Source organism: Poecilia latipinna, unplaced genomic scaffold, assembly GCF_001443285.1.
Source record: "Poecilia latipinna isolate Pla-1442-1.1 unplaced genomic scaffold, P_latipinna-1.0 Scaffold24, whole genome shotgun sequence".
Taxonomy (NCBI): domain Eukaryota; kingdom Metazoa; phylum Chordata; class Actinopteri; order Cyprinodontiformes; family Poeciliidae; genus Poecilia; species Poecilia latipinna.
This window is the reverse complement of record NW_015112640.1, coordinates 337,278-364,256: the sequence shown is the minus strand read 5'-3', so window position 1 is coordinate 364,256 and position 26,979 is coordinate 337,278. Positions and strand designations below refer to the sequence as shown.

The 26,979-nt window shown below is 38.8% G+C and overlaps 1 protein-coding gene across 2 annotated transcripts in view; it reads right to left on the bottom strand.

Moving 5' to 3' along the window:
• srgap3 (SLIT-ROBO Rho GTPase activating protein 3) overlaps positions 1-26,979 on the bottom strand; it is a 69,016-nt gene that overhangs the window by 30,819 nt on the left and 11,218 nt on the right. For both annotated transcript variants that reach the window (XM_015037120.1, XM_015037128.1), the window contains exons 2-4: positions 16,531-16,726; positions 5,741-5,903; positions 1,618-1,680 (exon numbers count right to left, since the gene is read on the bottom strand). In XM_015037120.1, the coding sequence (XP_014892606.1) occupies positions 1,618-1,680; positions 5,741-5,903; positions 16,531-16,726 (422 nt within the window). The remainder of the gene's footprint in view (positions 1-1,617; positions 1,681-5,740; positions 5,904-16,530; positions 16,727-26,979) is intronic.

Genomic DNA, 26,979 nt, shown 5'->3' with positions numbered 1-26,979 from the left:
ATTTGGAAAATATCAGGTAAATTACTTGTGAGCTCAGCGAATCCAGTAAATTCAAGTGTGATACCATGCGAGGATGCCACCAGTGCAATTAAATTTCCAACCGCAGATCACACTCAAAGTGAAAGGTCGTGGAAAACCACAGAGCAGGGTCAGCAGATGCTGAGGTATCAGTGTGAAGAGATTGAGAAATGTATGAAAGTTAAAAGACACAAACCTCTAATGCTTTGTATGAGCTTTAAATCAGTTTAAGAACGGTGTGCACAGAGATTCGGGTTCTATGGCCACATAGCTGCATCCAAACTTACAACATCAAGTGCAACGCAAAGCGTTGAATGCAGTGGTGTAAAGCAGGTCACAGTTGAACTCCACAGCAGTGGAGACAAGTTATCTGCAGTGTTGAATCATGTCTCTCCATCTGGCAATCCAAGATGAGACTGAAATGTGCAGTTGGGAGGAGAAGGGAAACTTGTCCGACTGCATTGCAGCAAGTCTCGGAGCAAGTTTGGTGCAGACTGGATTATGGTGTGGATTCATCCCCTTAGATCCAGTGAGAGGATCTAACACATCTGGTACTGCAGTTAGGTGATTTTAGGAAGACAAGGCATTGCAAATATTGCTATACTACCATGTTAATGTTCTAAAATGTCCTCTCTGCTCATTGTGATCACCAAGATTTGTATGGACAGTGAGAGTCCATCCAACAGGGCAAGCATTTATAGACGACCAGAGTTTTATTGTGAAATATCAGACTACATAACATTGCATCCAAGCAGCTCCTTGTTATTGACATTGCTATGATACAAGCAACACATATGATATCAATAAGAGGAGATAGTATTTCACAAAATGCATTAACTTTCTTCACATTTAGACCCACATAAATGGGCTTTAGATAGACGACAAGATAGCAAATGGTGTGGCAGCACGCGACCTGTGACTTCATGAAGGTGTTTCTTCAGCCCAGCATCCTTTAGTTGGTATGAGCTCATGGTCCATCCAGATGTGGATGTGATTACAGCTTACAAACTGTGCCACATGTTCCTTTAAGTCATTCACAACTACCTGATCCCTCTGCTGCTCTTCATCATCGTCGTTCATCATCAGCTCGTTCTGTTCGTGTATGTTCTTAGTCATCCAGGAAATGGAAATCTTAACCGTTTAAATTGAAGGCAACCGGACTTCTTCTCATCAACTCAGTTGTACAAATCCAATACAGAAGAGATTTTAGTGAAACAAAATGGAAGGAAAAACTTCCTTGCTATATCAAAGTTTAATAATCAATTTGCTTAAAAATCAATGACCTACAACAACTTCTGTAACTATAATCAAGACAAAAGGCAGAAAGTTTTCAACAAAGTTAGCATTCTTACAGCAAAACATGTGTTTGCTTTTTAGTTAAAGGATTTTCTAAAAGGCAACAAGAGCAATAGCATGATCGGCGGAGCCCTCAATAATGCACAGAAATATAAAGTACAGAAGTAAAAATGAAAAAAAAATCAAATGGAAAATAGGACAAGACGTCAGAAAGATCAAGTGAGGATGAAAAACTGCGCCCTGGTACGGCGATGAGATGAGGTGTGAGAGATCAATCTGAGGGAGATGCAGTCTATTACTCACAGTGTAAAGTTCATTTGTCACCTTCACCAGCTCCTCGTGCATCTGGATCCCAATTTCTTTGCTCTGGAAAACAACAAGACGGGAAAAAGGTTTGTCAGTCGTGACCTGATGGAACAAGCACACTCGACTGTCTCAAAGGTATGACTTCGGCGAGTCAAACGGCATTCACTACAGCAGGTTTAATGTCTGTAGCTAGATCAGAGAAGTCAACAATAATTCACTTGAGCAATGACTCAGCTCAGATTCTCCTTAAAAAACTGCGGCCTTGATCCGCAGGCAAGTCGACAACCATTCACATCTTGAAACGGGACCAGAACAAGTATCATCCTGACTTTATTAGGAAACACTTTAGTGGCCTAAAAGGGACACGGTGTTGGGTTATGTGATCATAGGCACCATTAGTGTGATTGTTCTTACTGCAATTTAAAAGCCTGACGCTCTTAACTCATGTTGAAAACTGAAGAATCAAGTACAGAACTGATAATAGCAGCTTATGAGGCAGCTCAAATCTGCATAGCATGTCGCAAAATCCAACGTTTGTGCGAATATATAACATGGGACTGAACTGATAGAAAAACATCCTCATCACGGAGCTCACATTGTGTTGCTAAGATCCCATCAAAGTTTGTTTTCCTCTGTTTCTTAGAGGAAAACAGAAATGGAACAAGATGAAAGCAAGATCAGAGACTATTGCAGGCGAGGCTGGAATAGTCTTTGCAGTCAGTTTGCAGGACGGTCTGACTGCAGACCCTACACTGAACTCAATGCAAAGAGGAGGAGGAGAAAGAGGAGGAGGAGGCGGAGGACGAAGAGCAGGAGGAGGAGGAGGAGGAGAGCTTTACTGACCATCCAAATGTCTAAATCCCCTTTAAAAACACCCAAACACAAACTCTTAAAAATAACAGTGGTCATAACTTTTGACACTCATCCACATTGACGTGCTAGCAATCAAACCACACAGCAAGTTTAGCGCTCTCCTGCTAGCTTGCTTGGTGGGAGATTTACCTGTCACATTGAAAATAGCAATGGTTTGTGTAGGAGCAACGGAAAGCCTTTATTTGATGTGTGAAAATGCACAAACAGCAGGACAGATCAGTGTGACTGTCAGACCTGACAAAAGCATCGCCTCTGCAAACATATCAAGAAAATCAGCTTGTTCTGATGTGATGTAAATTAGCTCTCTTATTTGGCACTGTTTAATAACCAACTTTTTTATTTTTTTTTTACATGAAGTATATTTTAAAACACATGCAGTGGAGACCACAGATAAAAACAACCAAAGGAAAGAACATGAATCATACTTGTCCATGTACTTTATTTATAAGCATTAATTTATGAGTAATCAGAAGGCATTTGTATACAAATTACAAATTGTTGCCCACTTTTTCCCCCCAACCTCTTCTCACCACCAAACCTCCATTGCTTTGCACACTAAATCTTTCTTTAGATGAATTATAATTGTATTAGAGGACTCATTTCCACCTCTGCAAACAAAATTTATACTGAACAATAAAATACAAAATTACTGTTATGTTATGTTATGTTAAGAAATCTTTCAAATTCCATAAATAATTTTAAAGCATAACCGCAAAACCATTTTCAGCAGTCAAAGCCATGACTAAATGCATTCACTGAGCAATGCTTTTTAATTTTTACACAAGGGAAACAGGAATCTGTTGTAAAAACAGATGAGTAATACCTGAGCAAACCACAACCAGAGAGATACATTCAAAAGAAGGTGAAAGTTGTTCACACCTGGCTTGGAAACAACTGAAGCTGCTAGGTCTGAAATTAGCAAGATCCTTATTTTAACGTGCACATGAAATTTGTGTAAAAAAAAAACAAAAAAAAAAACAGTGGTTGCAGAATTGGGCAATGTATCTGGAGTGCAAGCATTAAGCTGTGTTCAAGTAAGCTTTTCTGAACTCGATAAACATGATGCATCCTCTGAGGGCGCGAGCAGCTGGTGAGCAGCATCTGTATGCATCAATGGCTCTGAGCTGGGACAGACTGCAGCATGCACTGCAGAGGTTTATGAGCAGGGAGGGTTCACGCTGCAAGCCAACAACCATGATGCAACACACACTTAGAGCCGCGACAGGTGGGATGTAATAACCTGCAAACGCATATTTTTTATTAGAGGCGTAATCTGACGTGTAGCTGCACAGAAGCTTCACATTGTATTATCTTTTAAATTTTTGTAAGTGAGACAAAAGAAGCAAACAGGTGCGACATAAAGCCTTCACAACAAAGGCACGGTTAGCCAATAAAATTAGAAAATTAAAAACACCTCTGTGAATTCCCCGTAAGATTTAATCTGATTCAAACTAGGGTTTTGGATAATTACAAACTGAACTAGTGACAGTAAAACAAGGCAACTGATTAAAAAGTGGATACCAGGTTGCAACAACTGGAGTCAATCATCTACAAAAAGTCAGAAAATCCTTTCTTTCCTTCTTTATTTCCTTCTTTCTTTCTTTCTTTCTTTCTTTCCTTCTTTCTTTCTTTCTTTCTTTCTTTCTTTCTTTCCTTCTTTCCTTATTTCTTTCTTTATTTCTTTATTTCTTTTTTTAATGACTACAGGCTAGTTTACAATTGTGTTTCAATTAATAATGTTTATGTATAACAAAATGTTTTCAGAGTGGTTTATCTTCATGGACAGAATCAGAAAATAACAAGCAGAAAAACAGTAAAATCAAAAACTTTCAGTTATAAGAAAAACACATTTCCTAAACTCAATATAGTCAATTATTTGTTTTTTAAACAATTATTTTAATTGTTTAAAATATATTTAAACAATCTTTTATTGCTTAATTATACATTGTGGGAAAAACAGTTTTTTTCACAGAGAAAAAAATAGTTTTTCTCTATGATTTTTGTACAGTAAAGCTGTGCGATCTTGCTGATTTAAAAATGCAGATTTTGTTTACTTGGCAAAAACGATTTACTGTTCACCTTAAACACATCATAAAAATGTTTTTCATAACCAAACTGTTCTTTTAGTTTGAATAAAACCAGAATGTAATTATTTGGCCTAAACTCAAAGCTTTATTAACATGACAGGCACTGCTAATCACCTGGCTAACACCGTCCCTACAGTGAAGAGTAGTGGTGGCAGCATCATACTGTGGGGTTGATTTTCTGCATCAGGAACATCATGACTAGTCTCCATAAAAAAATAAATAAAAATAATACTTATTTTTAAAACAGTTCTCTAAAGAACTGTTTTGCTGGATATTTCCAGAATATTAAAAGTAGATTTTTAAAAAGAAAAGCCCAAGTCTATTTTGCAATAAGCCTGTAGTTAAACAAAAAAAAAAAAAAAAGAAAAAAAGAAAGAAAGACAAAGGACTGTTGTGTGAACAGTTTCCAGGGTCATTAACCTTAGTACCCAGTTTGGGACCAAAATGGTTAATGGCAATGAAAACTAAATGTTTGTTTAAAGTTATTTATTTTTGTGTAATATATCTGCCAACTATAGCTGCAGCCGAGCCACCCATTCATCCTCTCATATGTGGAAACAGATGTCTACACCTGGTTTGGTTTTTCTTCCTTTTCAGGTCTGGAAAGGTGTCGACACGCATATCTGAGTTTTAACCTACAGGAAAGCCCGCAAGGTGAAAACATCATTCTGGTGTTTGGATAAGACTCAAGTTATTCCTGCTATGTGCTGACGGTCAGCCAGATGTTGCTCACACTCAGAGGGGACGTAGAGCTTATGATGATAAGGAAGAACTTTTTTTTGTATCCCTAAACGGCTTTTAAGGCTCTATATAGACCATGAAAACATCAGGTAGGTTACAAACACTGGACATGTTCACTGTCAGTCTCCAAAGCCAAACATACATCAACAAAACCAGACAAAAACAAATTTTACAGTACACACTTTAAATGTCTGCAAATGGGTTTAAGTGTCACAAAAACTCACTCAGCTACACATGAGCCAGCATCTGTGTGTAGAATATTCAAATAATAGGCACATGAACAGCATGACATTGAGGACAACAGTTTATAAAAGCAAATGCTCAAAGTTAACTAGCTGTGCTTCATGTCTTCTTTTGTAGTCAAACATGTCTGTGCCCTTGCAGCACACTAAGATCAATGAGGTGACGGTTTCACTGACCTTCTTGAACAGGCGGATGACGTCCTCGCTGATCTGAGCCAAGCGCAGGATGACGTTGTTGGTGTAGATGTCGCTCAGGGTGGCATGGTCTCGGCTCTCTCGCCTTGTCTGGTTCAGCAACAGATACCAGCAGTTTACGGAGGACAGCAAGTGCTGGTCTTTCCTGGAGTGATAACAACAGCAATACACGGGTGTCAGCGTATCCATAAGAATGAAACCCGGAGCGACTAAGTGAACCTTAGTGGGATAACCTCAACTTTAAGGAATGTTTTCCCTTTTCAACAAACTGCATCATGGTAAGCAAAGGATACATTTTTAATGCTGGTGACCGTAATAATCCAGAGAGTCAAGAGCATTATTGCTGCATAATCAGTTTGCCTTGGGTGGTTTCAAATAGAGGGAGCAAGGTGCATTTATATCTATCCACACAGATGCAAACACGTGACCAATTCAGACCTGTCTCATCCACATAGGGGTCTTAATCAATCAAACAACACTGGGGGAGGGGCACAGACAAAACAGAGCAGGGGGGAAATGAGAGTGAAGGAGGAAGAGAACCAGGACTGGGTGGGGAATTGGGTTTTACTGTGACGAGAAACGGATAAGCACCACCAACATCAAAGGCATCCTCTGCAGAGAGCTTTCATGATGCTGATCACATTGAATGAAGCTGATAAGTGGCAAATATAGTGGGTTCATTTTTATACCTAAGTGAGCAAAGATACAAAAACCATATCATCACACAGATCACACACATCACACATCACACAGAAAACACAGATCAGGGTTTTTCTTTTTGGCGATTTTACATTTTCATTAAGTGGTTTTGAGCTCTTAGACAGCTGAATCCTTTAAAAATAGATGCTGTTGTTGTGGCCTCAGTGATACCACACATATGGATAATAGCAATGCATGATGGGTAGAATCCTAGGTCTATTTTTGCCATATCGTTAAAAGCCACATGCATATATTTATACTTAATTTTCACAATTAATTGAACCTACAATTGTGTTGAATGTCTGTTTTGTTTTATAATATATTTACGACCAATGACAAAAAAAAAAAAAAACATTTTCACTTTTCTGCAAAATTCAGCAACTGCACAGTTCTTGTTAAGTAGTAGAAGACAGCTGGTATTTCAAAAGACCAGAAGAAATCTTATGTTTTTTGAACAATAGCAATATTTGTTGTTAATCTGTTGCTAAGAGACGAGCGCATTTTCTGGTAATGAACTGCCACGAAGTATAAATCAGATTTTTACTTTTGTGTTGAATATCTGTTTTATAATTACCAACAATGAAAAAAAAAAAAAAAAACTTTTCACTTTCCTGCAAAATTAGTAGAAGATCAGAAGAAATATTATGTTTTCTGAAAAATAATATTTGTTGTTAATCTGTTGCTAAGAGACGAGCGCATTTTCTGGTAATGAACTGCCACGAAGTATAAATCAGATTTTTACTTTTGTGTTGAATATCTGTTTTATAATATATTTACAACCAATGACAAAAAAAAAAATCACTTTTCTGCAAAATTCAGCAACTGCACAGTTGTTGTTAAGTAGTAGAAGACAGCTGGTATTTCAAAAGACCAGAAGAAATCTTATGTTTTTTGAACAATAACAATATTTGTTGTTAATCTGTTGCTAAGAGACGAGCGCATTTTCTGGTAACTAAGTGCCAGGAAGTAAACATTTGATTTTTACTTTTGCAAAATTTACCAACTGCACAGTTCTTGTTAGGTAATATAATATTAGTAGTATTTCAGAAGAGCAGAAGAAATCTTATGGGGGTTTTTAACAATAACAATATTTGTTGTGAATAGGTTGCTAGGAGATGATGAACCAGAGAGATGCTGAACCAGAAAAAATCAGTAAACATCTGACTTTTACTTTTTTTAAAGTAAAAATCAGAAGGCAATGCTTTAACATTAACACAAACAGCAGTGAACTTCTCCCCACTAACAGTAGCCTTTTCCATAAAATAAGCTTTTTAGCTTTTTTTGTATTCATTAGCCATGTTTAGCACACTGAATGGAGGAAGTCAATGTAAGACAACATGCTAGCGATATTCCACATGCCACTGGAAGTATTTAGGCTACCATTAGCATTTTGGCTAATTTTATCTAATGTGCTAATTTTAACATACTGAATGGAGTAAATCCATATTACTCAACATGCTTGTGACTCTCCACATGCTATTGAGTACATTGTAGCTTACTTTAGCATTGATGCTAATTTTTAGCATCAGAAAGCTGGGTTCCAACTGATGGGCACACTTTGGCAGGCCCTAAAGTGTGCCTTTACACTTCTTCAGAAATTTTCTAGTTTGTTGTTGCTCCTCCTGCTTCAATCTCTTAAAAACACAAGAAGATGTGTGTATCAATTAAAGTACCATCATGAGCTTATTAGCTGTTCAATACAAGTTTTCATTTACACTAAGTGCAGGTTGTCTCTAAAAGAGGCATTGATTTATCCTTTAGGATGCTGCTCTTTTACCAAACATCTACGGTAAAGTTATGTAAATAATATATAACGGTATTTATCTAGCATTTACAAACCACTTATCCAATATTTCAAAGACACTATGTGTGTCTTTAATGATGTGCCTATTAATACTTAGTAAAAACAAACAAAGAAAAAGACAAGTGAGTATAAAAACAGAAACATATTCAATGTGGTGGTTGAATGAGAATAAAGTTGAGGAATGAGAAAGCCTGAAATGTGAAGAGTGCAAATGCTTCATACGGAGGACAAAAGCTGTGAAGACTTGAAAGAAACAGAGGACACAAAATCTGTTGTTCCCTCGCTGCTGCCCTCATTTCACAGAAACGAGGAGCAGAGGGCCGTTAATTAGGCCGGAGTGCTTCACCAGCAGCGTCTCTGGGAGCCGAGTCTGTTAACACTGTACTAATTGTAGCTCTTTGGCTTGTTTTATGGTACTGACACAGACCAGTTTCTATGTCTTCAGGGGACTGTCAATCACAAAAGACAACCTGCACCACAAATTATTTTCTTTGTGCTTCCCTCCACCTTCCTACAAAGGACCTGCAGATTGCATGGCGCCCTCTGATAACCAAGATATATCACTAACAAGTAGAAAAGGCCAAACGCTGAGCTGAAAGGTTTCCGTTAAAGTTTGGGGTGAAAAAGGAAGTTACACACAGTCTTTTTGCTTCCACTGCATCGTTCTCACCCAATGGTAATTGACCACAGTGTCTTGCAAAACTATTTATATCCCTTGAACTTTTTCCCATTTTGTCATGTAACGAGTAACTTGGGGAGTTTTCACACCTCATAGTCTGGGAAACTCAGTTCAATTGGGGACCAAAATTACAACATTTGTTACATTTTCAGCTGCTGCTGTTCACTTTCCCACTGCACTGTGTCAAACGAGCCAAAGCCTTTGAAAAACCTGTTTACCTCCTTGTCTGTGAAGGCGCTGCACGAAGACCCACTGGAGAAAACATGAAAACCGCAAAAAAAAAAAAAAAGACAAGGAGCGCAACTTCCTTCTTCTACAAATCTAAACCAAAATGAAGTGGCATCAGATTTTAGTGGTTATAGGATTTCTCTACTATCTTTGGTAAAAGACCACAATCTATTTCTCCTCTTACTGCTAGACACATGTTTTGGTAGTATTTATCCAGAAACCCTGCACTGTAGTCACTTCCTGTTTTTGGAGCGCTCTCCGGTCCGCCTGGCATTCACACGAGCATTCAACTCTGGTTGAAGTGAGCCAGAGTTCACTTCAACCCAACAGAGACATAGCTTTTTAGGCGGACCAAAGTTCACCGTTTTGGTGCTCACACCTCCCCAAACGAACGGGCTTTCTAGGCAAACAAACTAGAGATCGATTAAAGCGGACTAAACAGGGCTGGGATTTTATCTGATACAGCTGAGCTGTGAAGGGTTCGCAGATTTAGCAGAGAACATTAGAAATGTTTGCTGTGTTCCTCAGTCCAGGGGAAAACATGTGTAAAGCAGAGTTAGGTTTTTAAAACAATATGCCAAGCTTTAAACATCTGACACAAAACCGTTCAGTTTGACAATGGCACAAATCGCCAAGCCATTAAACTCTATGTGACAAAGCAATAATACTTTGATCAACATAGAACGATTCATAAATGCTTACATTTTCTGGATGAGGACTAAACTCTAAAGTTGAAACACATTCCAATAATCCCTCCACACAATGATAAACAAAACAGAAGTTTTCCCTCATACTGCACGCAACCAACATCAGTGAGAGTCATAAAACAGGGTCATTGCTTTACTTATAATTGTACTGAATTCCACCATCCAGTCCCTCAGAGCCTGTGATGCGTCTGAGCCAGGATTTCCAGAAGGAAGTCTGTATTTATCAACTCAGGACTCCGCTCTGTGCAGCCTTTAATCTCTTCCACACTGCCTCGCTTCCACTTCTCCATAAAACAGTCAAAGAAAAGGGGAGAAAAAGAGACAAATAGCTTCAAAAGACAAGGAGGAGGCACATGCTCGAGCTTTGGGAATAAAGTTCACTTTGGCTCCATTTTATGCGTTCTTTGTTATTCTACATTGACACACCAGTCACCATTTCAGTCTTTTCTATTAAGAGTTTCATGATTTGACATCGCACAGCTGTACAGACATGCAGGCCAAAGCAGGGCACCATCGGTGAAGACGAGATGGGGATTTGAAAAGACACAAAAAAGCATAAAACAAGCTCTGCAAACCAGCTGATCTATTCATCGTCTGTGAGCTGACATCTGCCAGCTGGGCTCGTCAACCTGACAAGAGCCGATCGAGCACCGGCTCCTCTGTTCAAACAAACAAAGCCTGGTGAGATATAGCTCAACCTCTTACCCTCTGCCCTGCAGGCCACCAGAAAGGAGACGTACTTCAAGAACATAGTTGCACTCAGTGGGTATAAAGCTGTACAAGCAGCTCAGTGTTGGTGTTTGAAGCACCATCCAACAGCAGCAAACGTCATTCTACAATGTTACATCGTAACTAACGGGGATAACAGCTCCATGAAGCTCTTCAAACCATTTCCTGGTAAATACGACGTACAGAGAAACATCAATTCGGTGGGAAAAGGACCACATACCAGAAAAGAAACAACCAAAAGCCAAAAATTCAATATAAGTTTTTATTCACTTATCATCACAGACATGAAAGCCACATTAAACTGGTGCTTTTAATTATGCTATTGAAGCCTTAATTTTCTGGGTAGTAATTTGGATGTTTAATATTTTTGTGAAACAAGCACTGGGTGAACAATTTGGATTTATTGAGCAGTCTCGCTTTCGCATGCATACATATATGCTAAAATATATAGCTATACCCCTAAAGGTATTCAACTGAGTGTCTCTTATGCATTTGTAGCCATTAACAACCTTCTGGAATAGGTGGATAGGTGCCCACTCTCATCAGAAGAATAGGCAGAGTTAGGACATAGCTTTTAATCATAGTCTGCAAAGTTTCAACAAGGTTAGTTTACTTTTTTCCTGCTTTTTCTGCTCCAAAATGTTTACATGTTTTGGATCATTGTCAATTAGAGCCCCTAATTGTGCCCAAATTTCCCTTTCCGGGGAGGAGGGCGTCAGAAAGGTGGTTCGCCCAGGCCCTTCTCCAAAAACTTCCTCTTCATGCTTGATTGAACTGTGTACCTTCCTACATAGCAAAACTAAAAGACTTCTGCAGAAAAGTTTAGGGTTACATGAGACAAGCATTGAGCGACCTGACCACAATCACAAGAACTGTGTTCAAAAAAGTCAAGAAGAGACTTTAAGACACAAGAACATTGTGCAAACTGTTAAACATGGTGTTGGTAGGATTATGCTTAGTCTTTCCATCTACCAGTGGGTGAAATAATGAAGAAAGATGTCACTGCTCCCAAGTTCTTCAACTTCATCATCTGCATCAACAGTTAAACAAAACATCTTTGACATATTTGGGTTTACTTTGGAGCCACCAGTTTAAATGAATTCTACTAGTTCTACAAAAAGAGTGATCAAAATCCTTGAAGAACTAACTTTATGTATGTATATGAACCTTAAATGTATATTTATAACTCTTTGCAAATTAGGGAAAACCAACAACATACTCAGACTTGTGCACCGAGTTTTTTTTATTTTTGAAGGCATATCATGTGCTGCATTTTCACAACTCTGCCTTGTTTACACACTGAAAACTATGGATTCAGCTATAGAAAACAAAAACCGTCGCACAGGGCCGCACGTTCTCCTGAAGTATTAGGTTTCATTGCTGCAAGTGAGGCTAAGTGGGATAGAGCAAAATGATTCCTGGCTGGTTTTGCTGCGGTGTGGCTATGACTGCAGTAGCTGTAAATCACAAGAAGCTACAGCTTGCTAATGAATCAGCAGGGGAAAGGCTTCAGCCAACACACTGTAGGCCTGGATCCAGGACATACGCAAGTCCATCCTGGTTGGGATGACTCCGCTGTGCTGTTTTATTGTTTTGTCCCCTTAAAAACATTTAATTACTGAGCATAAAAACACAGCTACACGCATAAAATAGGATGTAATGACAGCCACTGTACGAGGAAGGCTGTGGCCAAAACAATTTTCCCGTTAATGTACATGGAGACGGAGATAAAGCTTTATTAAAAAGCAGTAAATTCAAAGCAAAACTCTGAAAATTAAAATGTCAGAATTTAAGGCTTTGCATTTCTTTCCGATGATACATACGGCTTGTTTTGGGTTTTCTGCCAGTTCTGATTGGACAAACACAAGTGGTTTTCAAGTCTGGGCTTGTGATTATCCTAACTACTCCTAAGTAGAAAGAAAACCACAGCAAAGGGTGTGTCACAGCTGATTGCAAGCATCGAGAGTCCACACAAGGTGAAACGTTGCTTTGCATGTTTTTTTTTTGTGTTTTTTTTTTTGCTTTTTTTTTTTTTTGCAGTGGGAAAAGTTTACACACACTGAGCAGAAAGGAATCAGTTATTGAAAGAGAGGTCATAACCATGTGGAAAATAAGGAAGTGTGCCTGTAATATATGCAAACGTGGCAAAAATGGAAGGTAATAATCCTTTTCAGTTTTAATTTTACAGTCTTGGCAATTTGATCCAGTTCAATATGCACTGGTTACAAATGAAATATAGCTCCAGATTAAATATGAACATAATGGCCTCCCCTCAGATTTACTCTCAAAAGCCTTAAAATAAATTATTTTTTCATTGCTCTGACATAAAACTGAAGAATCTACTGCTGCTCTGTGAAATTGATCTTGAGATATCACTACCTCCTTTTTACCTCGTTCTACCGTCCTGCTCAGTGTGAGCAAGTTAAGTCAAATATTGTCTTGAAGTCGTTCAATGTAAAGACGGAAATACATCTACTTAACTCCATGGTTCGCTTGTCTTTCCTATTTTGATGAGTTGCTAAGAGGAATTATGTTCACAGAGCCACACAAAAAATATTCACAGAACATTTTTATCTTTAGAGACATTACAACCATGAACCAATAAGTAATTTATTGTTTTGTGACAGATCAACACAACACAGTGCAGAATGATGAAGGAGAAGTAAATGGATTTAGGGTTTTTATTTTTATCATTTAATAAAAATGTTAAAAATGTGACCTAAGTCAATTCTTTATAAACCATTCTCAACAATCTCCGCCGCAAGTATTCCAGGGTACATTTGGTCATTTAGTGAAAAACATTTTTGCATGTTTTTTTTTTTTTTTTTTTTTTACATTTTCCCTCAAGTTCAGTCAGTATTTTTCAAATTTTTTCAAATTCTTAATGAAATCAGTGAATTCAGTGAAAGCTAAAATCCATTCATCTTTTTTTACTAAATTCATTTTGAAGAAGTCTACGAGATGCAGGCCTGGAGTTTGATTGGTTTATGCTAATGTGCTTTGGTCTAAACCATTCTATTGCAGCACTGGTGCCATGTTTGTCTTTATTTTCTAACTTGGAGATGAACCTCTACTGCAGCGTTGAGTATTTTCCAACCTCTAACATGTTTTTTATTCCATCGTTTCCATCCACTTCACCATTAACTCTGAGCAGCTGCCTTGTCTCTGCTGAAAACAAGCATTCACAAGGCATGATGCTGCCAGTATCACATTTCTCAGTGAGCATCATGTATTTAGGGGGATCTGTACATTTAGTCTTTCACCACATAAAGTTTCATTTTGATCCCATGTGACCAGAGCGCTTTCTTCCACGTGTTTGCAGGATAAGTTCTTGCACCCAACCTGCAGATATTTGCACCTCCTCCAGAGCTAAAGTGTAGCGGCATTTTCTACGTATTTCTTTTTTTTTTTTTTTTTTGTGAAGATAAATAATAAAAAAAAGTCAGCAGTGAGACTGATTGTCTCCAGAGCTGCCAAATGATAATCTGTATGTTAGAAAATGTGGATGTGTCAGACGCTCATGAAAACTATGATCTTGGATTTGGAAAGTTTTATTTAAACGTGTCATTTTAGGTTTGCTTTTCTGACAAATCCCTTGCCGATTGAAGAAGATAATCTCCAGACTCCAGCAGTTCACTACAGAGACGCATCAACTGCAGGACGTTTATATCTACTATAAGTCAAGCCTTTATTCCTTAAAACCGTCTGGGATCAATTATCCCAGTACATCACTGTGAATTTCACACAAACAGCAGCAGTCTGCTTGTAATTTCTCCACACATGAGCTCATAAAGGATGAACCGAAAGTCAGTGGGCAGATGTTCTGTGGTCAGATGAGTTTACATCTGCATCAGCATGCTTTTGGCAAGCACACATGTCAGGGCTCCGGGTGCCAAAGAGAAAAGACCAACACAAGCTCATTAAAACACCATCAATGAATGCATAGGCTGTGTGACGCAATTGATGCAAAGGTTTACGTTGGATTCTTTGAGAGCACACAGACTTCTGTGAAGGCTATTCTTAGCAGAACAAATCCTGCATAACTTACAGAATTATAGTGCGCATTAGATCTGTCTCCTCATAGAAATGTGCGCTGCATCATGAGGAACACAATCAGACACCACAACCACACAATGCTGAGTAGCTGAAAGCTTGCCTCAAGAAAATGGACACAAGATCTCCTTTCAAAACTGCAGCAGTTGGTATTCTCAGTTCCTAAATGATATAAATATGTGATTCAAAGGAAGTCTGATGTAACACAGCGTTAAACACGTTTGACCTGAAAGTTTTTCTGAGTTTCTAACATCAAAGTTAAGATCAGCTCAGATATTTTTGATGAATTGAAGTCAGTTGGAGAAGGTGAAGAGTCTCTATTTTTGATATTTTGTTTTTAAAATGTAAGATGCAGAAGTAATTACAAAATTCATACTTGTATGTTGTTACATTTCAGAAATATTTTTAACTTTCTGAATGCATAATTTTAGAAATTATCCATCCAGCTGATATTAACTTAAATTGCCCAGGCTAAGTTAATTATTTTGAAAAGGTGTATTTATGTTTGCTTGTTTGTTTCTGTTAGGGGATATTTAGATGCCATAATAAAACACCATTTTCAAATCGTTCCAATTAATCTGTCGGTTGTTTTAAACATCCCGTTTCATAATTGCTTATGTTAATCTGTAACTCTATTAACTTCACTCCAGAAGGTCAAAACCACAACGTCTCTTCACATTAGCAACTTTCAAAGAGGATTTAAAAAACAAAACAAAACAAAAAAGATGAACACCTAAAGTCCTGCAGTATTAATTAAAAAAATAAAAAAATAAAAAAAAAATAAAAACTCCAAGCAGACACTACGGCAATGTAATGCCGGCACAGATTCATACCGGAGAACTGCTGCCAGTACACAGCTGCCCCGGCGCTCCCGTTAGCAGACTGAGCTAAGCTCTTCTGCTTGCCGTAGGTATTTGATTTGGAGAGCAGCGGAGCTTAATTTCATGCCCTGCGTGAGCCATGTCGCTGAGAGTTGGTGGGAAATTCTGGGCAAATGATGCCAGATTTCTACACTTGCATGTGTTTTTGTAATTTTCGGGCGGAGGAATAAAAATGGGTGAGGTCTTAGAAAATCAGATTTAAATCATGCAACATTCAGAAACAGTTTTTGCCCATTTAAGTTTCTATTCAGTGAGTTATTTGTTCAAGGCATGAGAAATAGGGAAATAATGTATAGAAAAATATATATAATAACGTGCAATTTTTTTTTTTTAAATTATAGTAAAATACTGAGCACAACAACTCCCATACAGGGTGTTGCCTCTGCTCCTGTGATTATTATTGTGGAAAAGTTTGAAAAATATATTTTTATTATGACTCTTAAAAATAATCTGAATAAATAAAAGAATAAATAACTACAAATAAATCAGAATAAGGTAAAATCAGCGCATCAAAGATTTTCACATTCTGGGAATCAGAAACTGGGCACAAAATTCTCATCGGTCTGTGTGTATAATTAACCCTCCATCCTTAGATTTTTAAAAAGTCCAGAATGTATTAGAAACATATTCTTGAATACAATTTCTTATGAATGTTCATTGTTTTCTGACTTAATATTTAGCATATTTAGACAACCTCATGATGCAAATACCCAGTTTTTTCTTCTTTTTTTAGAGAATAAAACACATGAAGCTTTAAACTGAATGGAGAGGAAGCAATAGATTCTACAAACAGGCTTAAAGTGCACAGTGGCAAAGTACTGTGCTTAAAATGCACAGTACTTTATTGAAACAAAGTACTGCTTCAAAAATAGTGTTAAAAAATATGACAAATCGTTAATTTCCCATTAAATGAACCAAAAAAAAAAAAAAAAAAACATTGCTGTTACAATGGCAGATGTAATGCATTTTGTCCTGCTGAGGGGAAAACTCACTTAAACTGCTGATGCTCCCTGGAGCTGCGGATCTTTGAGGAGAATCTCTCAGCCAGCTTCTCCAGGCTGCGAGAGTATTCCAGTTCGATCTCAGCTTTGCGTCGGAAGAACTCCTGCAGGTCCTGCAGCAGCTGGATACGAGACTCCGACTGCTGCTCCAAGCATTTAAACTGCTCCACGAGCTGGTTACGGATCTCTGTTCGTCATAAAACAACACAGAAATGACATTATTAGACAAATTAAACAAAAAAACGACCGCACTGAGAACTAAAGCCATACTTGAAGACTGTGTTGGAGAGGATTTGTTTCCAGAGCACATTTAGATGATATGAAGAAGTAACACTGAGTACAGAAATGCAATTAAACATATTAGTAAGAAGAAAAATAATGAATAAAGTAAAATGTGTTCCAAAGCAAATATGTATCACTGTAAAGCAGCGAGAACATAGAAAACCAACCCCTTAACTAATTAAAATGTGGCCTTGTAAAAGATTAAACTGAATAAATTGAATAAAAGGATTAGCAACACATTTTCTTTTTGTCAGATTTGACACGACTCTGCAAGAAGTCAGAGATGTAAACAGGAGCTGACCAACACAGGGCTTTAAAAGTGAGGACTAAACAAAATATGACTAACACATTAAGTCAAGTCAAATTTATTAGTATAGCAAATTTCAGCGACAAGGCAGTTCAAAGTTTAGATCATAAAAAAAAAAAAAACATCATTCATCAATTATGAAAGAAGCTATAAACGGTACATTTTGTCGAATGCGGTCATTAAAATCATCAAGCAAGTACAGATGGGGGGTAAAACATGTTTTCTGTTTCCTGTTTCTGCAGCATTCCAGACTGACTGCAGAGCATCTTCTTATTTAAACACATAAAAATGCTGCTGCAATAATCCAGGTCTTAATAGCTAAACTATGCACAATCAGATCGGCAGTGTCAGTAAGGAGTTCAGTCTTTTCTGCATTAAACTGCAGATAGGTGTTACGTAACCATTGTTTGTTGCTGATCAGAGATCGTTTCTGACATGCAGTGGACTTAAATTAGCAATAAATCTGAATAACATCTGAATAAAGGTCGCACGAAACATCAGGGGGAAGAATATGTATGAACCCTGTGGTACGCCACAGGGTTCATACATCTAGTGGTCATTCATGACCACTAGATTCAAATAAACCTGTCAGATGTTTGAATTCAAAACCCATTCACGGTTCATCACCATGCCACTGTTTTCTAGTCAGTGGTGTTTATGGACATTAGACTGAAATCTGTTACAACTCACAGTTAATCCAAAAAAGGGAGACGTTTGTTATAAATATGCCAAACCAGAACCGGACTTTGTTTTTCACGTTTCCACAATAGGATGTTTTAAAAAGCTGGAGAACACGCCTGCTAAAACAGAAAAGTGCTACATATCTCTGCAGCACAAGAGATATTCAAGTGGGAGTCATTTGTAAAGGTCTTGGACAAGAAATGTGTATGATAAATAAAACAGCAAACAGCGCAAGGCTCTAATATGATCAAAAAGGGGCCTTTCTGTATCTCAAAAGTTCACTTTGATCTTCAGGTATCAAAGACATGCATGTTATAAAGAGTCTGCTCCATGCAGGAGCAAGTAGGATGACCTGCATCAGTGACTTCTCATAATTGTCCCTGTGGATTTATCAGACTGATCTAATGAGAAGGTAATGCACTCCCACACTCGGAAAAGGAGACGAGTCACATTTCTCTTCAAGAGAAGCCTGACACTACGGGGCAGAGCGAGGATCCTTCGTGCCTGTGGGAGCCACGAGCAGAACCTGATTCCGCTTTATAGTGCTGTCATCAGCAGCAACGGTGCCTCAACTCATGAACAGAGACAGACCTATCCCACAGAGAGAGAGAGAGAAAGAGAGAGGGAGAGAGAAAAGAGAACGATGAGGCAGATCTACCAGAAACAGAACGGTGTTACTTCACAGAAGGAAGGAAGCCTCCAGGTCTGATAAGAGAAATGTTTCCCAATCTGATCTGGGTTTCTAAATTAAACGTACAGGTAGAACTGTATGAAAACGAAATATACATGCACTGACTGTTTTTCCTCTTTCAATTCTCCCTTTTATAGCTCAGTGAGGCAGCAGATTTACACAGACAAAAAAAATAAAAAAACAGCTTAGTGGTTATTTGTTTGCAAATATTCTTTGTGCCCTAAACTCCACCTTCATGTGCTATGTTTGTCTTTAACAAGTCTGCCTTAAATTGTGCGACAACACCAAAAGCAACTTGAACTTCGTAATGAGAGTCACATCATGTTGCAACACCCTTCTGTTGCAGAGTGACTCACTGCAAGTAACAGCCTAAAAAAAACAAAAAAAACAAAAAAAAAAAACAAGAACAGGGTGATTTTTGCCAGGCAGAGGAGCCGCTAGCCGAATGATAAAACCACAGAGACTGTGTTTTTGTGCTGTTGCATGTGCAATTTGGTCAGAGCCAAGCCCTCATCATAGATATGTGATGAGGAAACGGTGCCATTGTGCAGCAGCAGCCTCTGTGATGTCGTGCCGCCTCTGGCTTCAGCCCTAAACGCCGAACTCCACTCTGTGGTTAACCATTGTTCCTGCCCTCCTCTTTATCCAGGGGCCTCCTTTTCTCCCACCGTCTCAAAGAGCTGAAAGCTGGGTTTAAAGTGGAAGCTCGGAACCAGACACCACTTTACTACGCCGGTACTCTCAGGACTCGTGGTGCCAGACGCGCCGTTGTGTTTCCCCCCGTTTTGTGTTCTTTCTTCCAGGAGAAAAGGCGAAGCGAGCGAGCAAAAGAGGACCGCCTGAGGAAAACGTGACACCGATATGCATGAGTGACAGGATTTAGTTCTGAAAACATTCTTTCTAAAAAGGCAACTCTGAACCACAAGCTGCATTCTCACTTTTAAACGACACAATTGAAGAAAGAAATAGGTCACGCACACGCACTCACCAGAAGTGTGCCCGTTGCTCTCAGAGACCATGAGCAATCGGAGAATTATTCCCCAGCTATTCGAGAAGCCTCATTCGCTGCGGCTTATTCAAAGAGAGCGACCCCTCTGTGCTTCTGTTCGGTCTTTGAAGAGAAGAAATGTTGTGGAAATATGTCAGTGGTTAAATTGATTATGCATGTTTATCTTGTTGAACACCATCAAAGCAGGTTCTGTCGTTCTTTTTGTCCATTCAGGGGAGGAAGATTTACTGCTTTGCTTAATGGTCTCTGCAAAGAAAATGAACGAGTAGAGGGAGATTCAACAAGGCTAATGTAAATGCAGCTGTCAGAATAATTCAGATTCAGTGCAAGTGACGGGTTGCATTATTGCGTACAAGATATTTTGTAAATCTGCCTTAGGCTGCCTTCTCCAATTTTCAACAAGAATTATCTTAATGAAGTGTAAAATTAGATTGGACTTCTATAAAAATAAAAAAAAAATCAAAGAATTAAAGGACAGATAAATCATGTGGATTCAATACAGCTGATCCGAATCAAAGCCAATCATAGATAAAGGCAGATAGATGTAAGTATTCATTTTGACAGAAATCAACTAATCGAAATCTAGAAATCGCACCGTTTCTTCAGGTCAGTGACCCCATCATACCAAAACGTAGCTGGTGGACTGCAAGTTGTTGCTGCGGTAATAAACACGCCGCTGCCTTCAGCAGGGGTGAGGCCTGCAGCATGAAGCCAGAGGAAGCAGTGGCGTCCAAGCTGGCCATTCACGCTGCGTCACTGAGGGAGTTAGCGGCTCTGCATAAGGAAGACGAGCCGAAATCAGTTTTCACTATAAACTCCACAGCAGTTGTTTATGTGGAAAACAGCTCCTACTACTTGACTTGCAGAGAGGCTTCAGGAGTTTGACTCAGTGTGGAGCTTGAATAGTATGTGCAGAAGCGAACGTCCTGCAGCCACGTGACCAAGGGTTGATTGTTAGACTTCAGTTCGACCATGAGAGCCTTTAAGACGTCAGCAGACATTAGAAACTTCTCGTATTGGCTGCTGGGTTAATCTCCTGTAGTTAGTTAGTGTTGGATCAGAAAGAGTTGGTCGTCTTTTTGAAATGTTACACTTGCTCTATGGGGGATACACACAGAGAAAGTTATTCATGCTAATGAAGATAAACTGTTAACAATCCTAAATGAGAGAAATTGTTAATTTGTCCTGTGTAGTTAAAACAAATTAATAAAGGAGTGTGGCATCATAGTTATTTCTTTTAAATCAAAGTTATCTGGACTAGACATTTTATTTGTTTTGACATGGTTTTATTTTTAATCTGTGTAAATACCTGAAGATTTAACTATTTTGTGCATTTTCAGTTTTTCAGAGAGACTTTTTTTTAAAGAACTGTTTGTATTTTATAATTAATATAAATCTATTTTTAGTTTTAAAATGATTTACAAAAACTAGCTTGTTATTCATAGTTCCTAGTAACTGGAAACTTAGACGATGAGAGGTCCACCAACACATTGTTTGTTTGTTTGTTTGTTTTTTTGATAAATAAAATATTCTTAAATTTTTATTTAAATTAGTAAATTGAAAAAGTCTTAATCTCACATCAGCAGGTCAAACGTTTCCAAAATCCATCGGAAATTTGCCACAAATCTCTGATTCATGCATTTCTTCTTAAAATAACTTGGTCATTTGGAGCAGCTCGTGTAAGATTAGCATTTCAAACGGTGCTTCTGATTATTCTATTAAATAAGTGACAGAAAAATCCTCACACCTCCAGCTTGGAAAGGGATCATCTGGGCAATCAACCATAAACATGACTCGTCAAAGTCAACGCGAGTTAAGTTAAGCCTTTAATGTTTCTGCTTTGTTGGGTCTTGTCATCTCCAAGCAGCAATGCAGCCATCTGCTGTGTTTTTTGTGTGGGCTCTTTTCTTCAATAGAAACAGGGACGGATGTGACAAGAGGCTGACCAGAGGTGGGTGTGTGGGGGGCAAGAGCATCTGAAATATGATTCACAGTCTAGTGGGATCACACAAATGAGAGACTGTTTGGATAAATTCTCCTTTCACAACCTTTGTAACAACCTAATTAGAACAAGGCCACCACACAGACTATGATGATTGCTGGTGTAGCTGAGCATGAATTGCATCTTTTCTGAGAGAAAAGCATCTTTGTGTATTATGAAAGAACTATTTTATTTTGTTTTCCGGTTCCTTGCTCCAAAATAGCACTTATGTACAGTTTGATCCACACAAGCACAAACATGATATCTAAAATAAACTGCAGTCTATTGGTTTAAAAGAAACAGCAATTAGAATGTTGTTAATGTTTAACATAATCCATACTATAAATGTGTTATATGGAGCATTTATGAAACCCGGCAAAGTTTTTTTTTTTTGTCTTTGTGTGTAAAATGCATGAACACTGCTTTGCCCACACCAACATCTAATACTACTCAGTTCACTTACTCTGCTATAAGTGTTACTTTTACAAAAGTCTGCAAAATCTTTATATATATTTTTTTTTTAATTACACTCCTAAATTATTTGCAATGCTACTTTGCATTCATGACAGGAGATGGTGTGATGAGGCAAAATCATTTTGTTGAACACTAATATGTGCTGTTTTCTTCTTATCCGAGATCAGTTTGTGAAAGCAACAGAACCGAGGTGAAACCCCAGACATTCCTCTCCAGCTCAGTCTGGAGAATCACCAGGCATTCCCAGGCAAAAACGGATCTAAAATCTCTCCAGCAAGTTATGGATGTGGAAGCAGCAGCTGTACTCCACCCTGCTCCGCGATGACTGACCCAGGAAACAAAAGCTCCTTCTACGCAGGCGTGTCTTTAGCCAGTTCTTTCACAGTCCACCCCGACCAGATTCAGCTCTACTTAAAGATCCTGTGCAGTTCCTCCCTGGTTTTTCAGAACCACCTCAGGTGTTACGAGCGATTTCATTCGCAACGTGGCAGCAGACTGCGTTCGTTGACTAGCGACTGGGAATCTGAGACGAGACGGTGAATTGAAAATCAATAATCCCGTGGTCAAACCCTTGACATCCAAACTTTTTCACAACTGTAGCAGAAGAGCGCATGCAGGGTCAACTGGACGATTAAACAGGATGACCAAATGTAACACTTTCACTAAAACTTGCAATCAAAAGATAATTTCATGGTAAAGCAAAACTTTTCCGCACAGAAATTAAATAAGTGTCACATGGGAAGACGTAAATTATAGTTTTACAGTGAATAAATTATGAGATCTAGGTCTTTAAAACATCTGTGTCACTTATATGTGACAGTATCACAATCCTAATCATCATCATCATCATCATCATCTACACCTGCTCCATGAAGACAATTTTTTATGTACATCGATCAGCACGTGGATCCTCATAGGACAGTAACAGGAAAACCTCTAAAAACAATAGCAGGATGTCAGACATGCATGAACTTTGACCCTTCCAGGCAAAATCCTGCAGGGACAACAGTGCTGAACCACATTCTGGGGGGAATTATAATAAATTTCATAAAACAAGATTCAAATGTAATAAAGCTCCTTCGTTAAATGTCTGAAGTATCGAGATCTAAGTGAGATTGACTGCAACAGCTTAACCTGATACCTGACACATTTTTACATGATTCTTAGTTAGCCTTTCAAATATGCAGTGAGATCTTTTTTTTTTTTTCTTTTGCAGTCTTTGTGTAGCACAGTCATCTGGTTGAGAGCATCTGCATTCGAGACTTCCTCTAGCTGCTCCGCCTGACTTCCTGTTGGCTCCCCAGCAAGAGAATGGCACCAAAATTATTACCAGATGCAGAGCTCCGCTGCTTTTCAAGTTCTTACTGGAGTTGCCTCGAGAGTGGTATCGGCGGGGCAGTTAACGCTCTGACTTAGTGAAGGTCGGAGGTTCAATGCCCAGCACCTTTCGGCTGTGATTGTTGGTCACTGACCCTGGAGGGGAACGGCATTCTGACCAACCTCGACTTCCTCACGAGCTGTGATAAACCAGACAACAACCGGTTTGATGCAGTTAATCTAAATGAAAGTTAATTAATAGGAAATTAATACAAATCCATGTCGCAACATATATTTTTTTCATAAAAGACATTAGTAATTTTTTTTCCCACTTCACTATGATCTGCTGCTTTTTATTAAAACATTCAGACTCAAAGGTTTAAATGGAAGCCTTATATTTACCATGTTAAAATCCATTTATGCTCACAATGTGTCAGCATCTGTTCATGTCTCAAATCTTTTGTTTAGCCATTTCATTTTTGCTTAGCCTTTTAAGTCGACCATGTTTGCATTTTATTACTGAAAAAGAAGTCCACAATTATTTTTGAAAATGGGTGACCCTGATCTTCAGAGTATCTTCTCCTTGGAGGTAACTGCAGGATGGGATCAGCATTTAAAGTGTCACAATGTCACCATGCAGCAAGAGGAGCACACAAAAACAGACAAAAGCAACGACAAGCCAAATTTCTCCAACCTAATCCCCGACTCCGGCTCTGCAGCATTTCGGTTCTACACTCCAGAGCCAAATTTATGTGAAAAGAAGACGCACAGAAGAAAGCAGCCCTTATCCAGACCTCAGTTCACTCTGTCTGCCCCTTATACTTAGTCTCAGAATACAAGTCCCAGTGCTGAACAAATCCCCCTGCTTCTCTGTTCAGCTTTAATCCTCTAATGATTAGCACAATTTTGGATTCATGGGGCCGTGCAGCTGATGTCGCTGTGAGTTCTTCGCCTGTCTGCATCAAACTGGGTCTCTCTCTTTAGCCCAGGCTGCTGCAGCACGTGTGCTCAAAGATAAGAGAACTTTAGATGAGCCCAATCAATAGCTGGGAAGAGATGAACCGGTCGAGCGTCTTAGAGCAAGATGTCAGCCGTCAGTTTCTGTGTTGGTCCTCCTAATTATCAGCTGGTTTATTGGATTTTCCACTGGATGTTCTGTCCACTAAACTAAAAATCAATCCAGACTGAAAGAAAAAACCCAACAGATCAGATTGACTTGTGCATCATTTTGACTTGCCCCAAGCTCGCCTCTCCTCAAAGATCCTCTTTGTATTGAAATTGAATACTACCAAGACAAATAGCATCGACTGCAATGGTAATAAAAAGGCAAAAGGCAGGAAGCTTGTCTGTCTCTGTTAAGCCGTATTGAAGAGGGCCATTTCATCACCATATATGGTTAAATCCAGGCATAAACCTACCCGGCTTTCAATCATTTGCCGTATCCAGCATCCGGCTACGCAGGACCAGGCTGCAAAGTGTCTCCATGGCAACATGGCGTAAACCAGTCTCAAGGGAGAAGCCTATTGGAGGAAAGGGTTAAATCTGGTGGACGTGGAGAGGTGGCACGCTGAGTGAGGTGGGGTGAGCTGGACGCGATTTAAGTTTATCAGAATGCAGCAGCATCTGATTACAGCAGTAAAACAGTCTTTTCCCCTGAACAGCATTGATTGAGCTAAATTAGAATAAAATACCAATTTGCATGCAGTAGAACAGAGACAACTAATGTTTTAGGGGTTCGAATAAATATTTTATTTGTGTGAGCCTTTGAAACAACTTGCACAAGTTCTAGAAGCAGAAAAGATTTCACCTCGCCTAAAATTGAAACAAGGAAAAGACCAAGATGACAGAACCGCCATTGCCATTTGTCAAGCCTCTGTAGTGCCACTTATTTTCTGGTTTCAATTTAGTCAGGGAATCATATTCTGACTTCAGAAAACGATACATTATCTGAGTATCTTTCTAACTCTATACCTCTGTTCGCAAAGCTGTACATCGACGCTGTTGCAGCATATTTAAAATGCGTTAGCCAAACAAATGCAATCGCCATCAAAGTTAAAATAAAATATGAGTTAACCTCTTAAAAACTACGCAGTGAAATGTCACAGTTTTGAGCCTCTTAGACTGTGCCACTTTGGATCCTATTTCTATACTCCGGAGTGTACAAGAGGGATTTGTGAGCTGCAAATAGGTGGACTGTTTAATTATCTAAAGTCTTCTGTGGGACATGCGAAGATAAAGTTAATCCAGCAGTTCTGGAGCTTAAAATATTACCACTTAACTAATTGCTTCATCAGGTAGCGAGCTTGGAGAGGCTTTCTGCATTTTCTTTTTTCGCTGAGCATTCTTGTTGTATCTGTTGCTATGGTTACGGTGCCTGTACGTTCTCTCGGAAGATTTGAATTTGAACAGATGAGTAAGTAGTGTTGTCACAGGCAGTTTTATTTTCTGAAAACAGAAGAGGGAGAAATAAAATCTCCTTTGGCGTCAAAGCAGGCTTGCCGAGCAGCACGCTTTGCAGGGGGGGAGCGATAATTCCCCTATAGTCCATGTATGGACACATTTGGAAACACAGTTTTACACGTTTCTAATGCAATGTCTGTTACTTTCTCTTCTCCTTGACCTTGGAATGCTGGCGGCACGAATGTGAGCCATACTCAGCCACATCTCTGTTACAAAACGACAAACACGGCGAGTTCAAAAGAAAACATCTGCCTGATTGGCCATCAATTTTTAACGACTACTTTTCTACCTTTGTGTAGCAGCTAGCTGTGCTGCCGCTGTGCTGAAGACAGTTTTCATGTAAACGGCCACAGTGGGGGGTAAATATGGTTTCATCTGAACTTAACTGCAGACGTCTCACACACAGATTTATTGATTTAACTTTTTACAACGTCAAAATGTGACTTCCATTATGATGATTATTAATCACCAAGCGACTTCAGAAGCGATGGCTAATCAAAACTTAAACTATTGCTTTTGCTTATTTCCTGCAACAAACACCTGTGCCGCAGTGCAAACTTTACCTTGTGCACATAAACGGGAACAAGTGTCGATTCATTTGAAACTGGAAATTTTTGTTCACGCCATTGCTTATAAAAAAAAAAAAAACGTTTTTGCATTTGGTTGATGTTGGTGTAAAGGAGCTGCTGCTCTCCTTTAAGGTGTGACACAAAGATTAAAATATAGAATGTGTTAACAGGAAATGAGTCTGTGTTTAACTATCAGGATGACACTGATGTCCTCGTTGACTGTAACCTTTTTGAGGGGCTGCTTAAAGTTACCTTTCAACTTCCCTAGAAAAACTGTCCACCTTTAAGACACACTCTAAATGACACTCTATTTTTATCACTAACATTCTTGTCACTCAGGTTGTGGACATGCTAATCTCATTTTCACAAGTTTATTTTTTGGCTTTACTATACGTTTCTGGCTGTAAAACAGACAGACAAGAGCAGATAACCATCAGTGTTGATGCAAATATCAAACTTATACAGGTTCCTCGCTTTAGAAATGCAGTGGTGGCAATAAAAGAGAAGTGGAGAGAGTGTAATTTTGGGTTTTACAAATCTATTACAGGTTTAAACTGAAAAATATGTCAAACTGCCTCTGATCCATTTCCAGTTTCCCAGTACACAGGCATTTTCTAACTGGACTGGAGCTAAAAGGGTCACTTTTACAGGAAATGCTGATATATATAT